Source organism: Fusarium musae, chromosome 5 (genome assembly GCF_019915245.1).
Source record: "Fusarium musae strain F31 chromosome 5, whole genome shotgun sequence".
NCBI classification, from domain to species: domain Eukaryota; kingdom Fungi; phylum Ascomycota; class Sordariomycetes; order Hypocreales; family Nectriaceae; genus Fusarium; species Fusarium musae.
In genome coordinates this window covers 934,617-952,692 of record NC_058391.1, presented here as the reverse complement: position 1 = coordinate 952,692, position 18,076 = coordinate 934,617, and the positions used below count along the sequence as shown (strand labels likewise).

At 47.8% G+C, this 18,076-nt stretch overlaps 5 protein-coding genes across 5 annotated transcripts; 3 read left to right on the top strand and 2 right to left on the bottom strand.

Annotated features, from left to right (window-relative positions):
• Positions 1-668: 668 nt before the first annotated feature.
• Positions 669-3,182, bottom strand: J7337_006674 (uncharacterized protein; the record flags this gene model as incomplete). Its single annotated transcript, XM_044824335.1, has 6 exons — positions 669-1,051; positions 1,106-1,818; positions 1,869-2,351; positions 2,405-2,482; positions 2,535-3,094; positions 3,144-3,182. 6 exons carry the CDS (start codon positions 3,180-3,182, stop codon positions 669-671), a joined length of 2,256 nt encoding a protein of 751 aa, XP_044679992.1.
• A 7,508-nt stretch (positions 3,183-10,690) lies between these two features.
• Positions 10,691-11,791, top strand: J7337_006673 (uncharacterized protein; the record flags this gene model as incomplete). The annotated part of the gene is made up of 3 exons (XM_044824334.1): positions 10,691-10,720; positions 10,908-11,183; positions 11,243-11,791. 3 exons carry the CDS (start codon positions 10,691-10,693, stop codon positions 11,789-11,791), a joined length of 855 nt encoding a protein of 284 aa, XP_044679991.1.
• An 859-nt stretch (positions 11,792-12,650) lies between these two features.
• Positions 12,651-14,110, top strand: J7337_006672 (uncharacterized protein; the record flags this gene model as incomplete). Its single annotated transcript, XM_044824333.1, has 2 exons — positions 12,651-13,216; positions 13,270-14,110. 2 exons carry the CDS (start codon positions 12,651-12,653, stop codon positions 14,108-14,110), a joined length of 1,407 nt encoding a protein of 468 aa, XP_044679990.1.
• Positions 14,111-14,524: 414 nt separating this feature from the next.
• Positions 14,525-15,799, bottom strand: J7337_006671 (uncharacterized protein; the record flags this gene model as incomplete). The annotated part of the gene is made up of 1 exon (XM_044824332.1): positions 14,525-15,799. The coding sequence occupies one exon, from the start codon at positions 15,797-15,799 to the stop codon at positions 14,525-14,527; it is 1,275 nt and encodes a 424-aa protein (XP_044679989.1).
• Positions 15,800-16,867: 1,068 nt separating this feature from the next.
• J7337_006670 (uncharacterized protein) lies at positions 16,868-17,665 on the top strand (the record flags this gene model as incomplete). The annotated part of the gene is made up of 1 exon (XM_044824331.1): positions 16,868-17,665. One exon carries the CDS (start codon positions 16,868-16,870, stop codon positions 17,663-17,665), a length of 798 nt encoding a protein of 265 aa, XP_044679988.1.
• Positions 17,666-18,076: the final 411 nt, after the last annotated feature.

Sequence of the window (18,076 nt, the reverse complement as noted above, 5' to 3'; positions counted from 1 at the left end):
TTCGCTTTATGCCCCGTCCATCATATGTGGCACCTGGCTCGCGAAAGGCCCGCCGGAGTTGATCGCGAGCTACGAAGCGAGCAGGAATTGTGTATTGTACTGCCTTGAGAATATTTCGATATAGATGTCGGTAAGCATGCCTTATCTCGGTCGGGGTGGCCATGCTTGCAGAATTTGGATAGACAGATTGCATGTCATCGGTATCCCAGTCACGATGTGTGAGAAGTTGTAATGGGCCCACTTTAACTATCACGGAACAAATCGAGTTCATGTGTAAACTGCGAGAGGGCGGAATCTTACCCCATAGTAGCAATATACGTTCTTTAGCATGGTTACTTCTTTATCTGTATCAAGCCGCTCTTCTCATTATATATGATATACAGGCCATTGTCAGCCGTCTAACTCCATGAAAGCTCGGTCTAAAGATATCGATCCATAGATCTTTAAAGAAATGCAGCGATCCTCATCCAAAAAAAAAACACACATATCACCTTCGTTCCGTAAGTCTCCTTTAGACTCTGGCACCTTTAATTGATTCTTTCCCATCAAGTGTCTCCAGTATCCTTCAAGGCGATAGTTGCGCTATCTTATCCTGGTGGTAACGCATCCTGCGCCTTGTGCGCCATCTATATGCAGGTATTCTTATAGACAAACTCCAAAAGACTTCATCAATAGTCATCACGTCGGTTCAAACGGCCCTCTTCTTGTTGATCAAGAGGAGCATACCGACCTTGCGCGCTGCTGCCACTATCGGACCTGTTTCGTCCGACCACTCTTGATAGCCAACCACCAATACTTCGTTCATCACCGCCGGTCTGTATCTGAGACTTGCTGTCATCATCGATCGCAGGGGGGTCGAGGGAGAGTCCAGGAATGGCAGATGAGGGTCCAATGAGCCCTCGAGAGGACCCTACAGGAGATCCGGCCCTCATCAAAGAACCAGTTTCGGTGCCGTGTAACGAAGGAGTGCCAGCAACGGTACTGGCGTCTCCGAACAGCGAGTCCATATCTTCCAGGCGCACACCACAGGTCTCCGGGTAGATAAAGTATACTTATAACATGTCAGTAATGTGGTGTCAGCTCAGGTATGACAAAAAGAACTTACCAATAATCACACTGGCCACACAAAAGAATGCATGAACCAGATACATGCGCCACTTAATCCATTCCTGGAGAATAGGCGTCATTTCACCCACAAGCCAGTTGGCCGCCCAGTTGGTTGCTGTAGACAGACTGGCACCCTTTGATCGAATGCTGAGAGGGAGAATCTCGGGAGGATAAAGCCAAGGGATAGGTCCCCATGAGTAACCAAAAGCGGCATTGTAGATCATGACGAACAGAACAACCAGTCGAGGAGTCCACTTAATGTCGAGGAAGAGGAAGTAAGAGATGAGCGATAGTGAAATGGCCATAGCTGTGGCACCAGAAAGAAGGATCTTGCGTCGGCCCCAACGATCCACCAAGTACCATGGTGGAATTGTTGACATAAGATATGTGAGACTGTTGAAACCAGTCATGAGGACAGCGTCATGACCAACCCAACCAGCAGACTCAAAGACGTATGGTGCGTAGTAGGAGATGACGTTGATGCCATTGAGCTGGGCGAGCGCTTGGGCGGACATTGCAATAAAAACTCGGGTTTTGTATCGACGAAACATGTCCTTATATGTTCGCTCGCCTTCTTGGCGTTGAAGAAGGACGTTCATCTTGATCTCGCGATACTCATCTCGAGCCTTGGGATCATGGATGTCGCCACCTCCGTACAAATTAGCAATGACCACCATCCCTTCTTCGTCATGATCGTTGTCCAAAAGCCACCTACGAAATTAGCAAGCCATTTCGACACACACCAAATAGGACTGACTTACCGAGGTGATTCAACAATGACCAGACTGCCGAGTCCAAGCAGAGCCCCCATGAAGCATTGCAGTCCAAGAGGAATGCGCCAAGAATAGTCACTCTCAATATAGCCGCAGCCATAATCAACCCAGACAGATGTCGAGTAACCGACGATGTTTCCTGTGAACTCGATACATGCCAGTTTTCCTCGGTTATGAGGGGGCGAGATTTCAGATTGATAAACAGGCACAATGGTCGAGAGCATGCCAACTCCGAAACCGGCAACGAAACGTCCGGCCATCATCATGGGCATGGAAGTAGCCAGAGTCTGGAGAGCACCTCCGACGAAGAAGATGCAAGACCCGTAGAAGATGGTGCGTCTTCGACCGATGATGTCGCCAATGCGACCGACCATCAGGGAAGTGATGAATGCACCAATCTCTAAGATAGCAACCATAGTACCAACGTATGCCTTGGAAGGATGATCAAAATAATCCATGAAGTATGGTCCACTGGTAATCAATTAGTCAAAACCAAGACGGATTCAGAAAGCATTGGAACTTACGTGATTATACCTGACATGACACCTTGATCATATCCAAAAAGGAAAACACCGAGTGATACGAAGATACTGGTGAAGTAGCTGGTAAAGGTCAGTCTATAAAATTGCATGCGACAAGAGTGCATAATCTTACATCAGGGCCTTGCCTGTCAGGCCATGGATTGAACCTGTACGTCCAGCCATGATGGCGCCGAGTACACGTTCAGCGCGAGAGGGACCTGGGGGGTTGAAGTTGGGAACCTCAATAGCCTCCTTGTTGATAAGGGCAGATCGCGACTGAGAATGACGGTGGTGATGTGAGTCCTGGATGCGAACCCTCTTCTGGTTGCCGTGCTTGGGATGTCGGCGATGAACGTTGGCCAGAAGTTCGTCCTCGACGTCTGAAGAGAGCTGTAGACGCACAGGGTCGTGCTCGTCGGCCAGCTGCTCGCCAATATCGCCGGTGTCTGTCCACGACGATTCAGAGCCAGAATAAGACGAGCGACGATGAGATTTGGCAACGTCGGGGCGGTGTTGGCCGTTATCGTCGCTATCGTCGTCGTAGGCACGATCGTGGTCGTTGCGGGACGCGAGCAATGACGTCGCTTGTGAATCCGGGTCTTGGTGTTGTTGATTATCAGGACGAAGGGTCCGGAGAGGAATGTTTGAAGGAAGACGTGAAGACTTTGAGGGAGGAATTTTGGGAAGATGGGGCTGTTAAGCAGCAGCGCCCGTCTGCAGAGAGATTGAAGGTAAAAGGTACGGAAAGAGAAGGGGAAAGGCCGAGAGACAACGAGGTCATCGGCACCTTGAACGGTCCAGCGATAGACGGAGGGGAATGGGAAAGATGGGGTCGGGTGACCGGGGTGTGGACGGTACGGAATCAGGGTCTATCGGCGTCTATGGTAGGATTCAATCGGTAAAAAAAAAAGTTGACTGGTAAACACAGCAAAAGATAGTGATACCTGACTGGGGCGCAGGTTCAATTGGGCGTGTGAGGTGGGTTCCTAGTCAGTTGAGATACGCTGTATCAGGCCTTGTTCCTCTGGACTTGTTGGGACCCCTGGTTGGTGGTAGCTCAAACTGCGTCACTCGGCAGCGTAGATTTTGGGATCAGGTACTTCGGAGTGACCTTGGACAAACTGCGTGTGCATGAAGTTGCGAGGCGGTACAGGCGGAATGCGCGGTAATAATCGACAAGGAAAATACTGTCATGGGCCTTTTGGCTGAATTGATGAACGATTTTCAGAAACAGAATGAACTAGACGAGACAAGACCAAACTGCCTAGAATGGAGTCGTAGCTGGGGAAAAGCTGGAGTGAACACGCGGAGGTAAGCTGTAGCTGTTGGCTGGGGTCGGTGCAGTGGACGATAGGCAGATGACCACGATTGAGACAGGATAGGACCTCAAGCGGACAGTTGCTGCACCAAGTGACAAATCTCAGTAATAGTCAGGCGAGACAGCAGCAGGGGCAGCGATCACGAAAATGTGCAAGAGATACGTCTGGGAGGGAAATGACCGACTTGAGGGTGAGGAAAACGGGACGAAAAGAGGTAGCTCGATGAGAAGGATGAAGGTTGGTAACGAAGGGGGAATAAAGACTAAGGAAATGCTGTTCAAGATGAAGGAAAGGCAGTAAGTAACTTGAGGGATAAGACAAAGTCGACGACTAAAACTCGATCGAGAGCAAGCAAGGGGACGGCTGCTGGAAAATAGTATGAACGGGAGTTTGCCTTTCAGGGGAGGCTTTCAGGAGGTCGAGGTCGCGTTTGCCTCGCCTGGGCTGTCAGATTGAGATCCAATAGTATGTAGGATCTCTGTTTACTGCATTGCATCCAATTTTTGCACTGTACTTAACTGAGCTGTCTGCGTCTGATCTCCATACTCGCTAGGTAGGTACTCTATCTCAAGCACTGTAGCGATTCCACTTTACCCAATCTCTAATCTTGCTTGAATGCATGACCATCAGTCAGTTCGCTCTGGCCAGTTTCAATTTTTACTGTTTTCTCAGGGGTAATATTGGCTCATCTCTGCCAGCCTTAAACTCCGAATTTGAACGGTCTCACAGATACAGGACCTTCACATGCTTGCAGTTTATCTCGATGAGAATATGTCTTGGAGACTCCACGTTCCCAAGCGGGCACTTCTCCACGCTTTTTACTATCGGCGCTCGGGGCAAGCTTGCCAGCTTGCCGGCCGTCGTACTGGTAGGTCATTTCGAACTATCGTGAAGTGTGGGGTGTGTGGACGCGTTATAGAGCCAAGCCAGTCATAGTGGGGGTTCACAGGCAGCTTCGTCGATAAAAACAACTACATCTCAATCAATGAAGAACAAAATAAGGATGCCACTCTAAAAAGATCTCTCCTCAGCTGAGACAAGTCAGATGAAGCTCTGATAGATCTGACTCGTAATCGCATTTAAGGCTGTGCAAGCATAGCCAGTCACATGCCTTGTTACCCATTCAGTTGGAACTCGAGTGTGACTGTGGAAGGGAAGCTGGAAACATGCAGGTTACATTAATTCCCTCCTGACAGGACATGCGCGGTTCATGCAATTTGATTTATCCTCATCTACAACTTGAGACGTGTTAATGAACAGGTAAGCCATGCTCCCTCCCTCGTTTTTTTTTTTTTTTTTTTTTTTTGTCATGAGTCTGTGAGGCAGCTCACAACCTTTGTAACCCCAGATCAACCTAATCTTGACCAAGATCCAATACTAAAAGCGGCCAGTTCCAATCGTTGGTATTTCCCCACGAAGTCAATGTTCACGAGGATGTTCTCTCCACATGCTAAGTAACCCCCAGACTTCGTGGCATGAGAACTGATGTACTTATCAGGTACTTTGTCCTCCCACCCAAGAACACGCTATCGCAAAGAAGGAAGACTCAAATCTCAATATGTTCTTCGAGTTCCACTCACACAACTGGTAGTCCAGGGTAATTCCAGGTTCGCAGTGATTTGGTCTTCCGCCTATCGTCTTCTTGATATTGATGTTGGCGGGCCGGCTTGACTCGTGGTGGATCCAAACTACGTCACTCTATCTCCATTATTGATTCTTGTGGGCTGGACAGGGTCCATAATCGAGTTTGTCAAATGCTAGATCATAGATCGCTTTTACATATTTCACAATAGTTGTTGACTTGATACAATGATAGCCTAATCATGGATTTCTGAAAGCAACATGGACCTTTGCTTTAAATGGCAATTCTTATCAGCAAGTTCATACACATTCAAGTTCAATGATGGACCTTGCTATCGTATACTAGGATGTAGCAAGGTTGAAAGATTAGAACATGTCGATCTAATGTTGACCGACCCTTTGAAAACAAGCTATCAAACTGGCGGACTACTCCATACATTGTCCCCTGTTCCACCAGTCGCGTGATTTTATGTCAGGGTCGGGCCTCTCGTCAGATGAAACTGGTAGTAATCCTCTACATCGTGTTAGGCCTATGCATTCGCTTTGGTCAAGCCATATGAAGTGTAGACATAGAGATTACATATGATCAGTTCTAACTCTGCCTTTCTCCAGATGCTTGGTTATATCTTCGCTGCTGAGATATATCTTCCTCTATTACAATGGGCATAATAGGAGAGATATTGTGTAGTTGTCGTGAGCAAATCACAGTCTTCAAATAGCAAGCATAACCTATGAATTACAATATTACACAGAAGTCCTCATAGGCAACCCTGAATCTTGAACCGCCTAAAAATAGGTGTGGTGACTCTCTATTTGTGAATTTCCTTCCCGATCTTTTGGTTATTGGCAAGTAGGGTCAACAACAGCAAGAATGTGATACGTAGGTAAAGCAGACCTATCGATCTGGAGAATAGGTTAAGAAATTTACATCCTTGTTTCCTGTAATCTATTTATCTTCGAGGTCCGAATGCCTAATAAAACCTTCTGTGTCATTTATGTTGGGTGTTCGTAGGCTCACTCAAGTATGAGTCTGGCAGGCTAACAGACTGAAACTTGGGAATGATAGGATCCTATGGTACTAAAAACATCTTCGGTATATACATGTGATCAAATCTCTTTTAAATTATCCTAGGCGACGTTTGTAGATGGATTGGGGTGGTCACATATGTTTGTGTCGCGAGCATTTGCTGCCTTCGTCTTGGTCGTGGTGTTTTCAAACCTCTGAAAATAAACTGATTCAATTAAAGTGGAGCCCCTACCTCTTATATATGGTAAAATTTGGTATTAAGTGATCTCGTGTTTCGACTCGTTTGCTCCTCGTTCATTGCATTCTTGTCTTCATTTATGTCATTGATAGGGGCAGTCTACAACTACGAAATATCGCTAGCCTCATAGTGTATATAATTAAGTCCTAACGCTAAATAGCCTGAAGTACCTTTTCGCACGCATATTCGTGTTTGTTGCCTTCGGTCTTTAGCTTTTTTGTCGTTGTGCACCTTGGGTAGAGATGGTTGAGCAGGAATTGCAACTTGGTATTACTCAACGCCTTGTGTTAATTTGTACGTAACCACACGCTCTCAGTAGCTTCAGTATAATTGGGCCTAGTGTTGGTTTTATAAGGGGCTTAAGATCTGAGTGATTCTCGTAGGCTTCTCGTAGTGGTAGCTGATATAACCACATTCATGATCCTCTGGCATACCATTCCAGTATACCTTTCCGGCCACTCTTTTGACATTTTTTACCCTTGTGGCAGTTAGTTTAGGCTATTTTGTATGATGGTTTGCTTGCAAAAATAACTGGCTGAAATACTGTACGTGTGTTCTAGTTGTAGTGTCATAATCATGTCCACTCGTCAGATGTGATCCGCGACTCAATGAAGAATCTTAACCCCATGAGTACAAACGCACACATAAAACATCCATCATGACAGACCGATATAGATGCCAGTAGTTATATTCTGCTTAACTTCGTAAGTTTTATGTTTTTTATTGACTATGAGATAAGCTGTGGACTTGGGTGGGATACCCTACACCTACCTAGCACCTTGCACTCTTGCGTTTGCACGCAGTATCACAGAATTTCACGAACATCACTGTTACATTCAAGCCGATGATGAGTAAAATTGTTGCGGTAATCCAAATCATAAAATGTCTACCAGGTGGCTATATACGACTGTTTTTCGGACATCGGACGGACGCAGAAAGTATCCCATGAACGTATACAGACCCAGCTATGGATAGACAAAGCATTGAAAGATAGAATTGTTGATAACGAAGTCGAGGACCGGCTAGGACAGGAAAGCTAGTTCCCGAAAGATGAGAATATTCGCCCCTTGGTCGTCACTCCTACACGTATTAAACTCAGGAACATCGATCAAGCTTGTAGCAATGGCATTACTCCAAAGATCTGGTTAAGATGTATCATATACAGCCACAAGATAACGAGCATGGATGATGCTGCGCCACATGCATGAAAGACCTTAGTCCTCGAGGGTTCATCACATTGGTCTGTTCTGGGTTAGTACATATGTAGCACATACATACAGAGTGTATCTACGGGTTGTAAGAAGGCAAGGGGCTTGGAGCCTGATAAGTGGCAGAAATATTTACACGAGCTTAGGGTACTTACTATAGGATAAATCACTTCGAGCTTAGCATGCTTGTTGACTCTAGCTATTATGTATGTATTGTTTCCTACCTCATTAGAAAGGTGTCGCAGTCTTCCTGGACCCCTAGGTCGGTCGGTGTACGCAACGCGGTGTTGAAAACAGGCCTGAAACAAGACGTCGAAAACCTGAAGCACCAATTGCAGTGTTAAGTTAGAGGTCTCCAAGAGTTGATGAAGCAAGTTTGTCGTGATTCTGAAACAAAGCAGGGTCTGCTGGCATAGACGATCAAGGAAAAATAAGTTTAGCTGCTGACCAACTCAGCGCTCAGCTGCACGCTGATGTAGAAAGCTACGGATTCGGGGTCTGGATTCAACCCAAATGGTGGAAACGTTACTCAAGCAGGAAATTGGAGTGAATATCGATGAAGCTGGAAGCAAGAATAGAATGTGGGCCACATGTGCGACGTGGCTGATGTTGTCGATCACCAAAAGGCTGTGGCAAAGACGGATGAGATTGGATTGATGAAAGCAGACTGGTATTCGCACAAGTTCCTTGGCGGGCATTCAAAAATGTCTTGGCAATTTGAGCTTCCAAGTTTGGAGGGTGCTGACTACCTAGCAGCTCAAGGGAGACATGGGTCGTTGGGTCAAGGGCAAGTGCTGTATCCGTACTATTGAGCAGGGCATGAGTTTCATAGGGCCAAAACCAACGTCTAGACTCCATAGACTGGTAGAGCGAGGGATGGGGCCATTTAGCAGAGGACAGAGTAAACTTTAAAGGCAAAGAATTGTCTCGCTTCGCAACAAGAATCATGCAGGTGATTCATCGCTAGAGAGGATCATTGATAATTATTGAGATTTGAGCATTGAGCATAAAGCGCCACCCAAAAGCCAATGCCAAGACTGTAATTTACTTTAGGCCACAATTGGACGAGTGAAACGAAACGGCCGCACTACGACCCGCCTTCAATATCCCTACACAGCATTTAGCGTTATGTTTAAGGGCATCAGTACTCAAGTTACAGAGTGGAGACCAATGATGATGTGAACGATGAGATGCAGGAGCCCGCGACACAAGACAGCCGATACATGCCAGACTATGACCGATTTCTTCAAGATCAAATTGAGGGGTGGTTGGTTTGTATCGTAAATGAGTTCATATGCACTGACATCTACCCACATCGTGACTTGCATGGCGCCTCTCGCATCTCTATGAGGTACCCAGGTGGGTTGCAAAAAAACCGGGATTTCTGTATTACTGGTCAGAAATAAGCAATCAGCTAGCCGAGAAAAAGCTTGGGTAGATGACCAGGTATTTATGTCGCCTGCTCTCTTAGTGTATAAGGAATCCCGATTCTTTTTGCTACCCACCTGGTGCCCTCCAAACATGCTGTCGATTGGTGGGATGTGACACTGAAAGATCAAAGCTCTATGCCAGTCTGGGTAATATTCACCGGTACGAGAATGTATAACACAAACAAACAAAGTAAACATAGCTCTCGTTATCTGAGTCTCCTTTACAACCCTGTCTGCTAGATCTTTGCGTTCAACAACAGCTCGACCTGTGACTCGTCTAGGCTCAGAAACTTGACTTCAATATAATGCCATTCCACCCTTCAGTCCCTCCCTCTTGAACAGACCATGCGTTTTGTGAACAAGCTTGATCAAACCCAACTTATCAATTCAGAGCACAAGAAGAGGTTGCCTCATGCCTGCAACAGCAATCTCATTGACCCCAGCTTCATCAAGCGTGGCCCATTGCAATTTGATGATCCGAGCCAATCACTAACTGCAAATATGTTAGCGTTTACTCGAAAGCCTGGTACAACAGCCACTCAGCGGCCCTTTACATAGTAGGTACCTGCGTTTTAGTTAGTGACCGGGGAATAGCGAGCCCGCATCTTGATGCCCGCGAGCGTAAAGTTGGCGTGGGGCCACCTTAACAACACAACAAGCAGAAGCCGACACAGAAGCAGAAACAGAGAGTCATTAGCAGAAGTATCCGTACCTTTGCGCATAAGGTAAGGTAGGGAACACGGGCTAAGGCTACCGAACTTGACCAACGGAACGAATTGGAACTTGCCATCCTAGGGAACCCTGCTGAGTCTCTCTCCCTGCTCACCTGCCCTGGTCTGGCGTAGACGGGGCTTCCAATGTGATGCGACCCTGGGACTGGGTGTCCATCGCTGAGACTACCCAAAAACCTGCTAGAGGCCCGCTGGGTCGTTATGTTATATTGGCTCTTGCCGCCTCTCTTTCGCGTGCGTGTATGCCAACCATCTCTTCCTGTATCAATCAGCCCGTAACGTCACGATCTGACCTGCTTTGGATGTCGCATCTTGCTTCAGAATTAATGTCACCAAAACCAATTTCTTATTAATTGTTACCCGCAGCATTGCCAGCTTTACCGCAAATTTCTACATTCTCGATTGAGGACCTGGACACACCGCGAAATTACAGCTTGTCGTTCCACCAGCCACCCGCAGCCCCGTCCTAGCAACGACACCGTCAAGTCAACCACCGCCCGAACACTCGCTTGACCAGGGGCCGAGAAAATCCTCCTTCCTTGTTTCTACTCTACATACGGAGTATTCATCTTTGATATATCTGTACGAAAATCCGACGAAACCTATACGATCAAAAGTCCTCCCGAATTTCCTTTGTCTGTAATTCTGTTGCTCGGCCGACTCCAACCTCGAACTCGACCTACTCTACTCTCCCCAATTGTGGTTGCTTGTGGATGCACCCCCTTTGATCAAGGAGCTTTGCATCCGCAATCACAATGGGGTCTACCGAATTTGGAAATTTTCATGTACGTCCTTGACTTTCTGTCGTTTAACAGAGTTCACGTTCTAACTTATGTGCAACAGGACTTTTGCAGAGATTCGACTCTCCCAGTCTGTAATGTATGTCCGACCTTCCTACCTACTACCTACTACCTACGCCATACATCGTCATGTGGAGTCGGGAACAATGGGGACATTACTGATCGTCGATAGCTTTTATCTCAGAACCACGATCAGAATGGCAATTGGGGAGGCTGCCAGCTCACGGGTATCTCCCTGAGCGGAGGGCGGCATCTGGGAAATTTAGGATCAATCCTCCTCGCCGGAGCTGCCATTGTTACCGCCGTCTTTCTCCTGTTGCGATCCGAAAAGAAGCGAGCTGCCGTTGGTCGAAGGGAGATGCAAATGTTTCTCGTCGGCTACATCATCATCAGCATATGCGAGATCTTCTCAGTAGGAGAGTTCCCACTGAATAGCACCGTGAGAATTGTAAGACCGCGACTCTTTTCTGCTAATTCTTTTGCTTCACAGTGTGCTAACAAGATCAGGCTTTCTCTGCTATACATATTGGCATGATCATTGCCACGTGTTGGATTTTAATGCTTAATGCCGTTGTTGGGTACCAGATCATCGACGATGGAACGCCACTCTCAATCGCTCTAATCGCCATCTCGGCTCTTCTGTTGCTTATCGGAACTGGCTACATCGCCCTCGACACCGGCTTCTCGTGGACCGGCTACTGGGACGCTAGCTATGATGCTCCCAGGAACCGAAACATCGCCCTTTACGTCCTTTACCAACTGGTCCCTCTAATCCTCCTCGTCGCCTTCCTTGTTCTTGAGGCTATCCTTGTAATTCGAATTCTGGGCGAGACGCGTCCTATGATTTATCTTGCCGCCGCAGCTCTTCTTTTCGCCATCGGTCAGGTCTTCAACTACGCGATCAGCAAGTATATCTGTGACGGCACGAGTGGAAAGATTGATGGCGCCCTTTTCCAGACGCTATTCACCCTGTTATCCGTTATCATGGTTTGGGTTTTCTGGTCCAGTATCACTGAGGACGACTGGCCCATGCCGGTAGCCAACACCTACCCCTGATGCGGCAGATGAGCATTTTGGCGGTATTTCTCTTGGGACGGCGTTCAGTGGCGTATCTTTTTTATTCGGTTTCGATATCCCTCATTACACTCGGCGGCCGAGCTCACGGTCGAACGACGTACATACGTTGACGAATACGATTTTTTCTGGAGCAAAACGAAGTTGATTTTCATTTGGATTATACGGCCATTTATGCGACGCAACTCGATAGACCGTTGGTTGGGTATTTACATGAGGAAGAATTATCTGCGAATCATGTTAAGATGTGGAAGGAGGATCGCGTTGCAGTTCTGCCAATAGGCCTGGATCTAAGAACAGTTGTTGGGTTGTATGATTCTACAAGCTGTTGTAGAATAACCTGTTGTACATCAGCTTGGATAGTATTTATTAGTTTTCGACTTCGAAGTTATACCCTGACGAGCGACTAATGTATAAGAAATCGAAGTTAATTTAAAAACTGAAAGAACAATTTTTAAAAACCAGATGAACTGTTACGCTAACCCTATCCCAATGTCAGCTATGTGAATAACATGCCATGTCGTTGGCTGTTATGCCGTAGCAGCGGTCGCCGCCAAACTACACCAAAAAACCAAGCTTCTGCCTGTGATTGCGCGATTGGTTAGTTGCAACTCTAAAACTTCAAGAGTGGATCTTCGTAGGCAAGGCTGCAAACCTCTTTCAGCCTTGCGAACCTGATTCCGTCACCAACATCAACATCTTCGTTAATCTCCTCCTTGAGTAACATTACCCCCAAAGTAAGCCATCGGCTTGCTTCCGACTCTATAACTCGTTCCTATTACCAAAATCGGCCTCGACAACTTCGTTTCTTGACCAAAGTACGATCTAAACAACCACGATCATGGCCGACTCTGACGGGGAGTATGTCGCCGACATGTCGGACGATGATCTCATGGATCACCGCGTCACTGACGACGATCCTCAAGCTGCGAAAGGAAAATCTGCCAAATCGAGAAAAGGCGACTCAGCTAGAGCATGGGAAGTCTCGAAACGAACATGGGAGACGAATCTACCAGAGGAAGAAGATGGAATACTTAGTCTCACAGCGCTTGAGGCTGAGAAGCGAAAGCGATTACTACGCGATACGACGCCCCTACAAAGAGGAATCATTCGACATATGGTGCTTGTGCTGGATATGTCTTTCGCTATGATCGAGAAGGATCTGCTACCTACAAGGTATCGCCTCACACTGAGCTACGCGGCTGCATTTGTGCGAGAGTTCTTTGAACAAAATCCTATTTCGCAACTAGGAATCATTGGTATGCGAGACGGAGTTGCTGTGAGGATTAGCGATATTGGAGGAAACCCGGCAGAACACTTGGAAAAGCTAAAAGGGCTGGAAAACGAAGATCCCCAGGGCAACCCAAGCTTGCAGAACGCTCTGGAGATGTGTCGAGGAGCTCTGTTGTGAGTTTCTAACTGGGCCACGATAGAGGAATAGTCGAACTAACTTGCTATAGCCATGCGCCTTCTCACGGCACACGAGAAGTACTTATCATCTATGGCGCATTACTATCGAGCGACCCCGGCGATATCCATGAAACCATTGGCAACCTGATAACGGATCGAATACGTGTCTCCATTGTCGGTCTTTCCGCCCAGGTCGCTATTTGCGCTGATCTGTGCTCACGAACGAACGCCGGTGACGAGTCACAATACAACATCGCGATGGACGAGGTCCATTTCCGTGAACTTTTCCTTGCAGCCACGACTCCCCCTGTGACGCGCACGGCGGAACAGAGCACAGCCAGTCTTCTCATGATGGGCTTCCCGTCCCGAACACTTGTTCCTAACGGGACTACAAGTTACTGCGCGTGCCATAATCGGCCGTTCCGAGAGGGATATCTCTGCACCCGTTGTGGCGCTCGTGTGTGCCGCATCCCAGCTGAGTGCCCAGCTTGTGACCTCACCCTTATTCTATCGACGCACCTTGCCCGCTCATATCATCATCTCTTCCCGTTACGAAACTGGGTTGAGGTGCCCTGGACTAGAGCCAATCACTCTACAGCCTGCTTCTCATGCTTAGCGCCATTCCCTGAGCCACCAAAGGGCAAAGCACCCGACAAGTCTAGAGAAGACAGTGGCGCCCCAAAGACAGCCAAGGGCGTCAGTGAAAGTGGGCGATATGCATGTGAAGTGTGTGGACAACACTTTTGCATCGACTGTGACGTCTTTGCCCATGAGGTTGTCCACAACTGCCCAGGCTGCCAGAGCTTATTATCTAAGACAGATGCCGCGGCCTCATTGGGTGAGGCGAACGGCACAGCTGCATATACCAACGGTGATGTTGTAATGACATAGAGCTTGAAACTATATTTGAAAAACTATGTGTAGCTTAAGATCAAAGAGAGAGGAGGTTGTTATCCCAAGAGCGAACAAAAGAAGAGGCAACATTCATTCAGGTCATAAATACTGTGAGTAAGCATCACACATCACGACCTGGAAGCGGCGCATGAGGAACAAAAGTTTCTATCAAGTTTTATTGCATTTCAGTCTAGGTATTCCTGTGAGCAAATGGCTCCGTAGGCACTGGTGCGGTGTATCGCTGTCCAGTATTGATTGCAATAATGATATGCCATCGCAAACTCATCTCATGGTCTAACAAAAGTTTGGTCCTCCTTGAAACCTACCCATGGAAAAAGGGCTATGTATATGCATATGCGATGCAGTTTTGATTTCCCATCCTTAATACTCCCCATCTCAGAGACATCCCTTTTATAGGTTGCCACGCTCCGCTTGCTCACGCTCAATAGCCTCGAACAAGCTCTTAAAATTACCGGCGCCGAAGCCGTCGAAGTCGTTGCGCTGAATGATCTCAATGAAGACTGTGGGTCGGTCCATAAGGGGCTTGGTGAATAGTTGAAGCAGGTAACCACCCTCATCGTAGTCGATTAGGATGTTGAGACGCTCAAGAGTCTCGAATTCTTCCTTGAGCTCCCAGTTGCGACGCTCTGTCTTGAGACGATGGCGCATGTCAGTGTAATATGAAGGTGGAACGTCGATGAACTCGACACCACGAGCGCGTAGGGCTGAGACGGCAGTGATGATATCGGGAGTTAGAAGTGCAATATGCTGGACGCCAGGTCCAGAGTTGAAGATAACGTACTCCTCAATCTGGGACTTCTTCTTGCCGAGAGCTGGCTCATTGATGGGCATCTTAACAATGTTATTTGGTGAAGCCATGACAACGGAGCTCAGAGCTGAGAACTCGGTACAGATCTGTGAATCGTCCACAGACCAAAAACGGTGAAAGGAAAGGCATTGCTCGTAGAAAGCGCAGGCTGAGTCCATCTCGTTCCAGGACTGGTTACCGACACAGTGGTCGATGCGGGCCAAGGGAACATCTGGCAGAGACACAGTGGCACTATGTTTCTTCCAGGCTCGGTAGCCAGGGAGGAAGGGCCCTGTGTAGTTTTGACGGGAGATGAGGGTATGGGTGGTATCACCATATGTACAAATGACGGCTGTGGAGACGGAGCCATGCTCCTTGTCCTTGCTGACCTTGGGGTCTTGAACAGCAATAGCACCCTCCTGAACCGCCTTGTGATATACTCCGTCGACATTCTCGACCTCAAAGGCAACATCCTTCACGGCGTCGCCATGGCGTTCGAGATGAACATACATCTCCTTGAGAAGCTTTCGGTCGAACTTGGAGATAGGTTCATCGTCTGGGAAATGAGCCTCTGATCGCAGAGGCGAGGTGAAAACGAAGCGGACATCGTTGTTCTCAATGACATACGAGGCGAAGTATCGGCTTCCAGTCTCGAGCCCCTTATATGCGATGGGCTTGAAGCCAAAAAGATTGGTGTAATATGAGGCAGCCTGTTTGGCATTGCCAACCCACCAGGTTATGTGATCATAGCCGGTGAAGTTAGGGGGCGGCTGCACCGCAAAAGTGTTGTCTGCTTGGTCGAGGGCAGAAGTGATAGGAACAGTAGTAGGCTGAGTTGCCTGCTGAGGAGGGGAGTTGGTGATGGCAGAAGGGGACATTGACACACACGGTTTGATGGGTGAGTCTTTGATATCAGAATAGAGTAAACGTTTGTTTGAGACTTGTGTTTTAGGGTCGAATTGTTTCCGTGTGGTGACTTCGAGAAGCTAGGTATGCAGGAAGTTGTTAACTGACTTGAATTGATGGCTATGTATGAGATGGGGGGCTATGGCCGAGTATATGTAAGAAATCCTAATGTGCTTCAAGCCCGGCTTAACCATGAAGCAACAAGTATTGCTTGTTTCTTTGTCATCTCTCACACGGAACGGCTCCGCCTGGAGAAGGCATTATACGGCCCAAGAAAGGCCTGCCAGAATAAGCAGGAGATAACTCATACCAGTCATATCCATCGGTAACATCCTCGTTGGCTTTCAGAGTTTCAATGAAACTGGGAACCAATAGGGTTTGCGGCGTAAGAAAGCAAAGCCATGCCCGTCATGGCAGGGTTAAGGGTCACGCGCGGGGCTTCCGCGTCAGACGGCGGTCTGATTGATATCATCAACAGAGCCAAGAGAGCCCAAGTGATCGATCTCAAAGGCGGTAGTGCCGAAGGTTGTCGATGGTGGTTGTGATGTTATCACTGCGGAACTTCCCCGGCCGAGCGTCCCGCTGCGGCGCCAGCCGCCCCAAGCCGACATTGGCCGACTACTTCCAGAAGTCCCAACACGGCTTAACAAGCACTCTACGGCGGCATGCCCTGCGATGGACTGCGGAACTGTCAGCAGCAAAGCCGGCCGAAACATCCTTGCGAATGAAAGATGCGCGACAATGCAGAGAACTAGTCGCCTGAGTATTGATCCTCCCGCTAAAGCCGAGATCGTCCCTCAAGCAGGTCGGTTTATCTAGCATGCCCGTACCAGGAATCATATTTAGAACCCTGAGCCAGCCCTTTTCAGTGCCATCTCTGTCGCTCAGCACGTCACATCAGATTCCGAACGTCCTAGGAATTACACCTCCAGAGACAGTTTCCTGTATCTATCGTCCTCGCCAAATATCAGAATCGCAGGTCTCAAATCGAATCACTGAGTTATCTTCACCTGCCCAGCCACTACTCGACAAAAGTCGAAATGGCATCTGTATGCTTAAGCCAACACGATATCAATATCCTTGAGAAAATCAAGGATCCGGAGTCAAACCCATATGCCGGTATCGTTCTAGACTCCTCATTACCACGGGACCCAAACATTACGGATGCCACGATATATGAGCGAGTAGTCGAGAGGGAGCGAGGCATAATTCGTTCCATCAAGAGCCTTGAAACCCAGTTGAAGAGTCTTGGATCTGAGGAAGGAAAAGATGTTGCTGTCAAGGGCTATCAGCAAAGCCTTTCGGCGGTTGAGAGTATGATTGCCGAGTATCCCAACTACGCCAGCGCCAGAAACAACCGTGTACAGATCCTCAGGCGGCTATATGGAGATGCGATGATGCTCTCCCATACCAAAGACACCCCCGCGCCCTTAATAGAGTCACCCGACCAGGCGGAAAGGAAAAAAGCTGTTGTAACAGCATTGAGCGATATCGAAGCGTCGATCGCACTCCTCACCCCTTCATCACTAACCATGCCTATTTCTCCTCAGGCTGCGCGCACTCTGTCTATGGCTCACACCCAACGAGCTGCATTATATCTGAAAACAGCCAGACTAATGCTAAGTCGCTCTTTGGATATCGATGGGATCCTCGAAGAATCCAAATGGGAAAAACTCGACTTCGAGGGTGCCGCATCTCGAGACCTGGCGTTTGGTGGAAGGTATGGAAATCCAATTGCAAAGGGTTTGGCCGTAAGTGTCAACCCAACGGCGAAACTCTGCGGACAAATTGTTCGAGAAGCGATGAAGAAAGAATACGGCCCATCTTTTGGTGACTAAGTGCATGTATATAATGAGATAGAATATCCAAAAAGGCTTGATACGCCATTATGATATTGAAAGTTGGCAGAACCATAGTGACTCATGTGCCAAAGCAAGCCCAGACATAATTATGAAGACTTGGAAGAAAGTCCAACTCGTCTATGTTGTGAATCAGTTTTTATCCTATTTCCAACTAATGATTTGCGGGATTACCGTCGTGCAGCTTCAAGAGTCTGTTGAGTTGTTCGACCTTTGTCCTTTTCTTCACGGTTGATTCTGGTTGCAGCGGCTGAAAGACCAATCAAGATGCCGAAGATCGGATCCGCAGTACGGGAGATGATATATGTTGGTGCAGGCATCGTGAGATTTCTATCTTATCAAGTATATGAATACTGGTGAGGCGAGGTGGCTCAATGGAGGAGCTTTGCC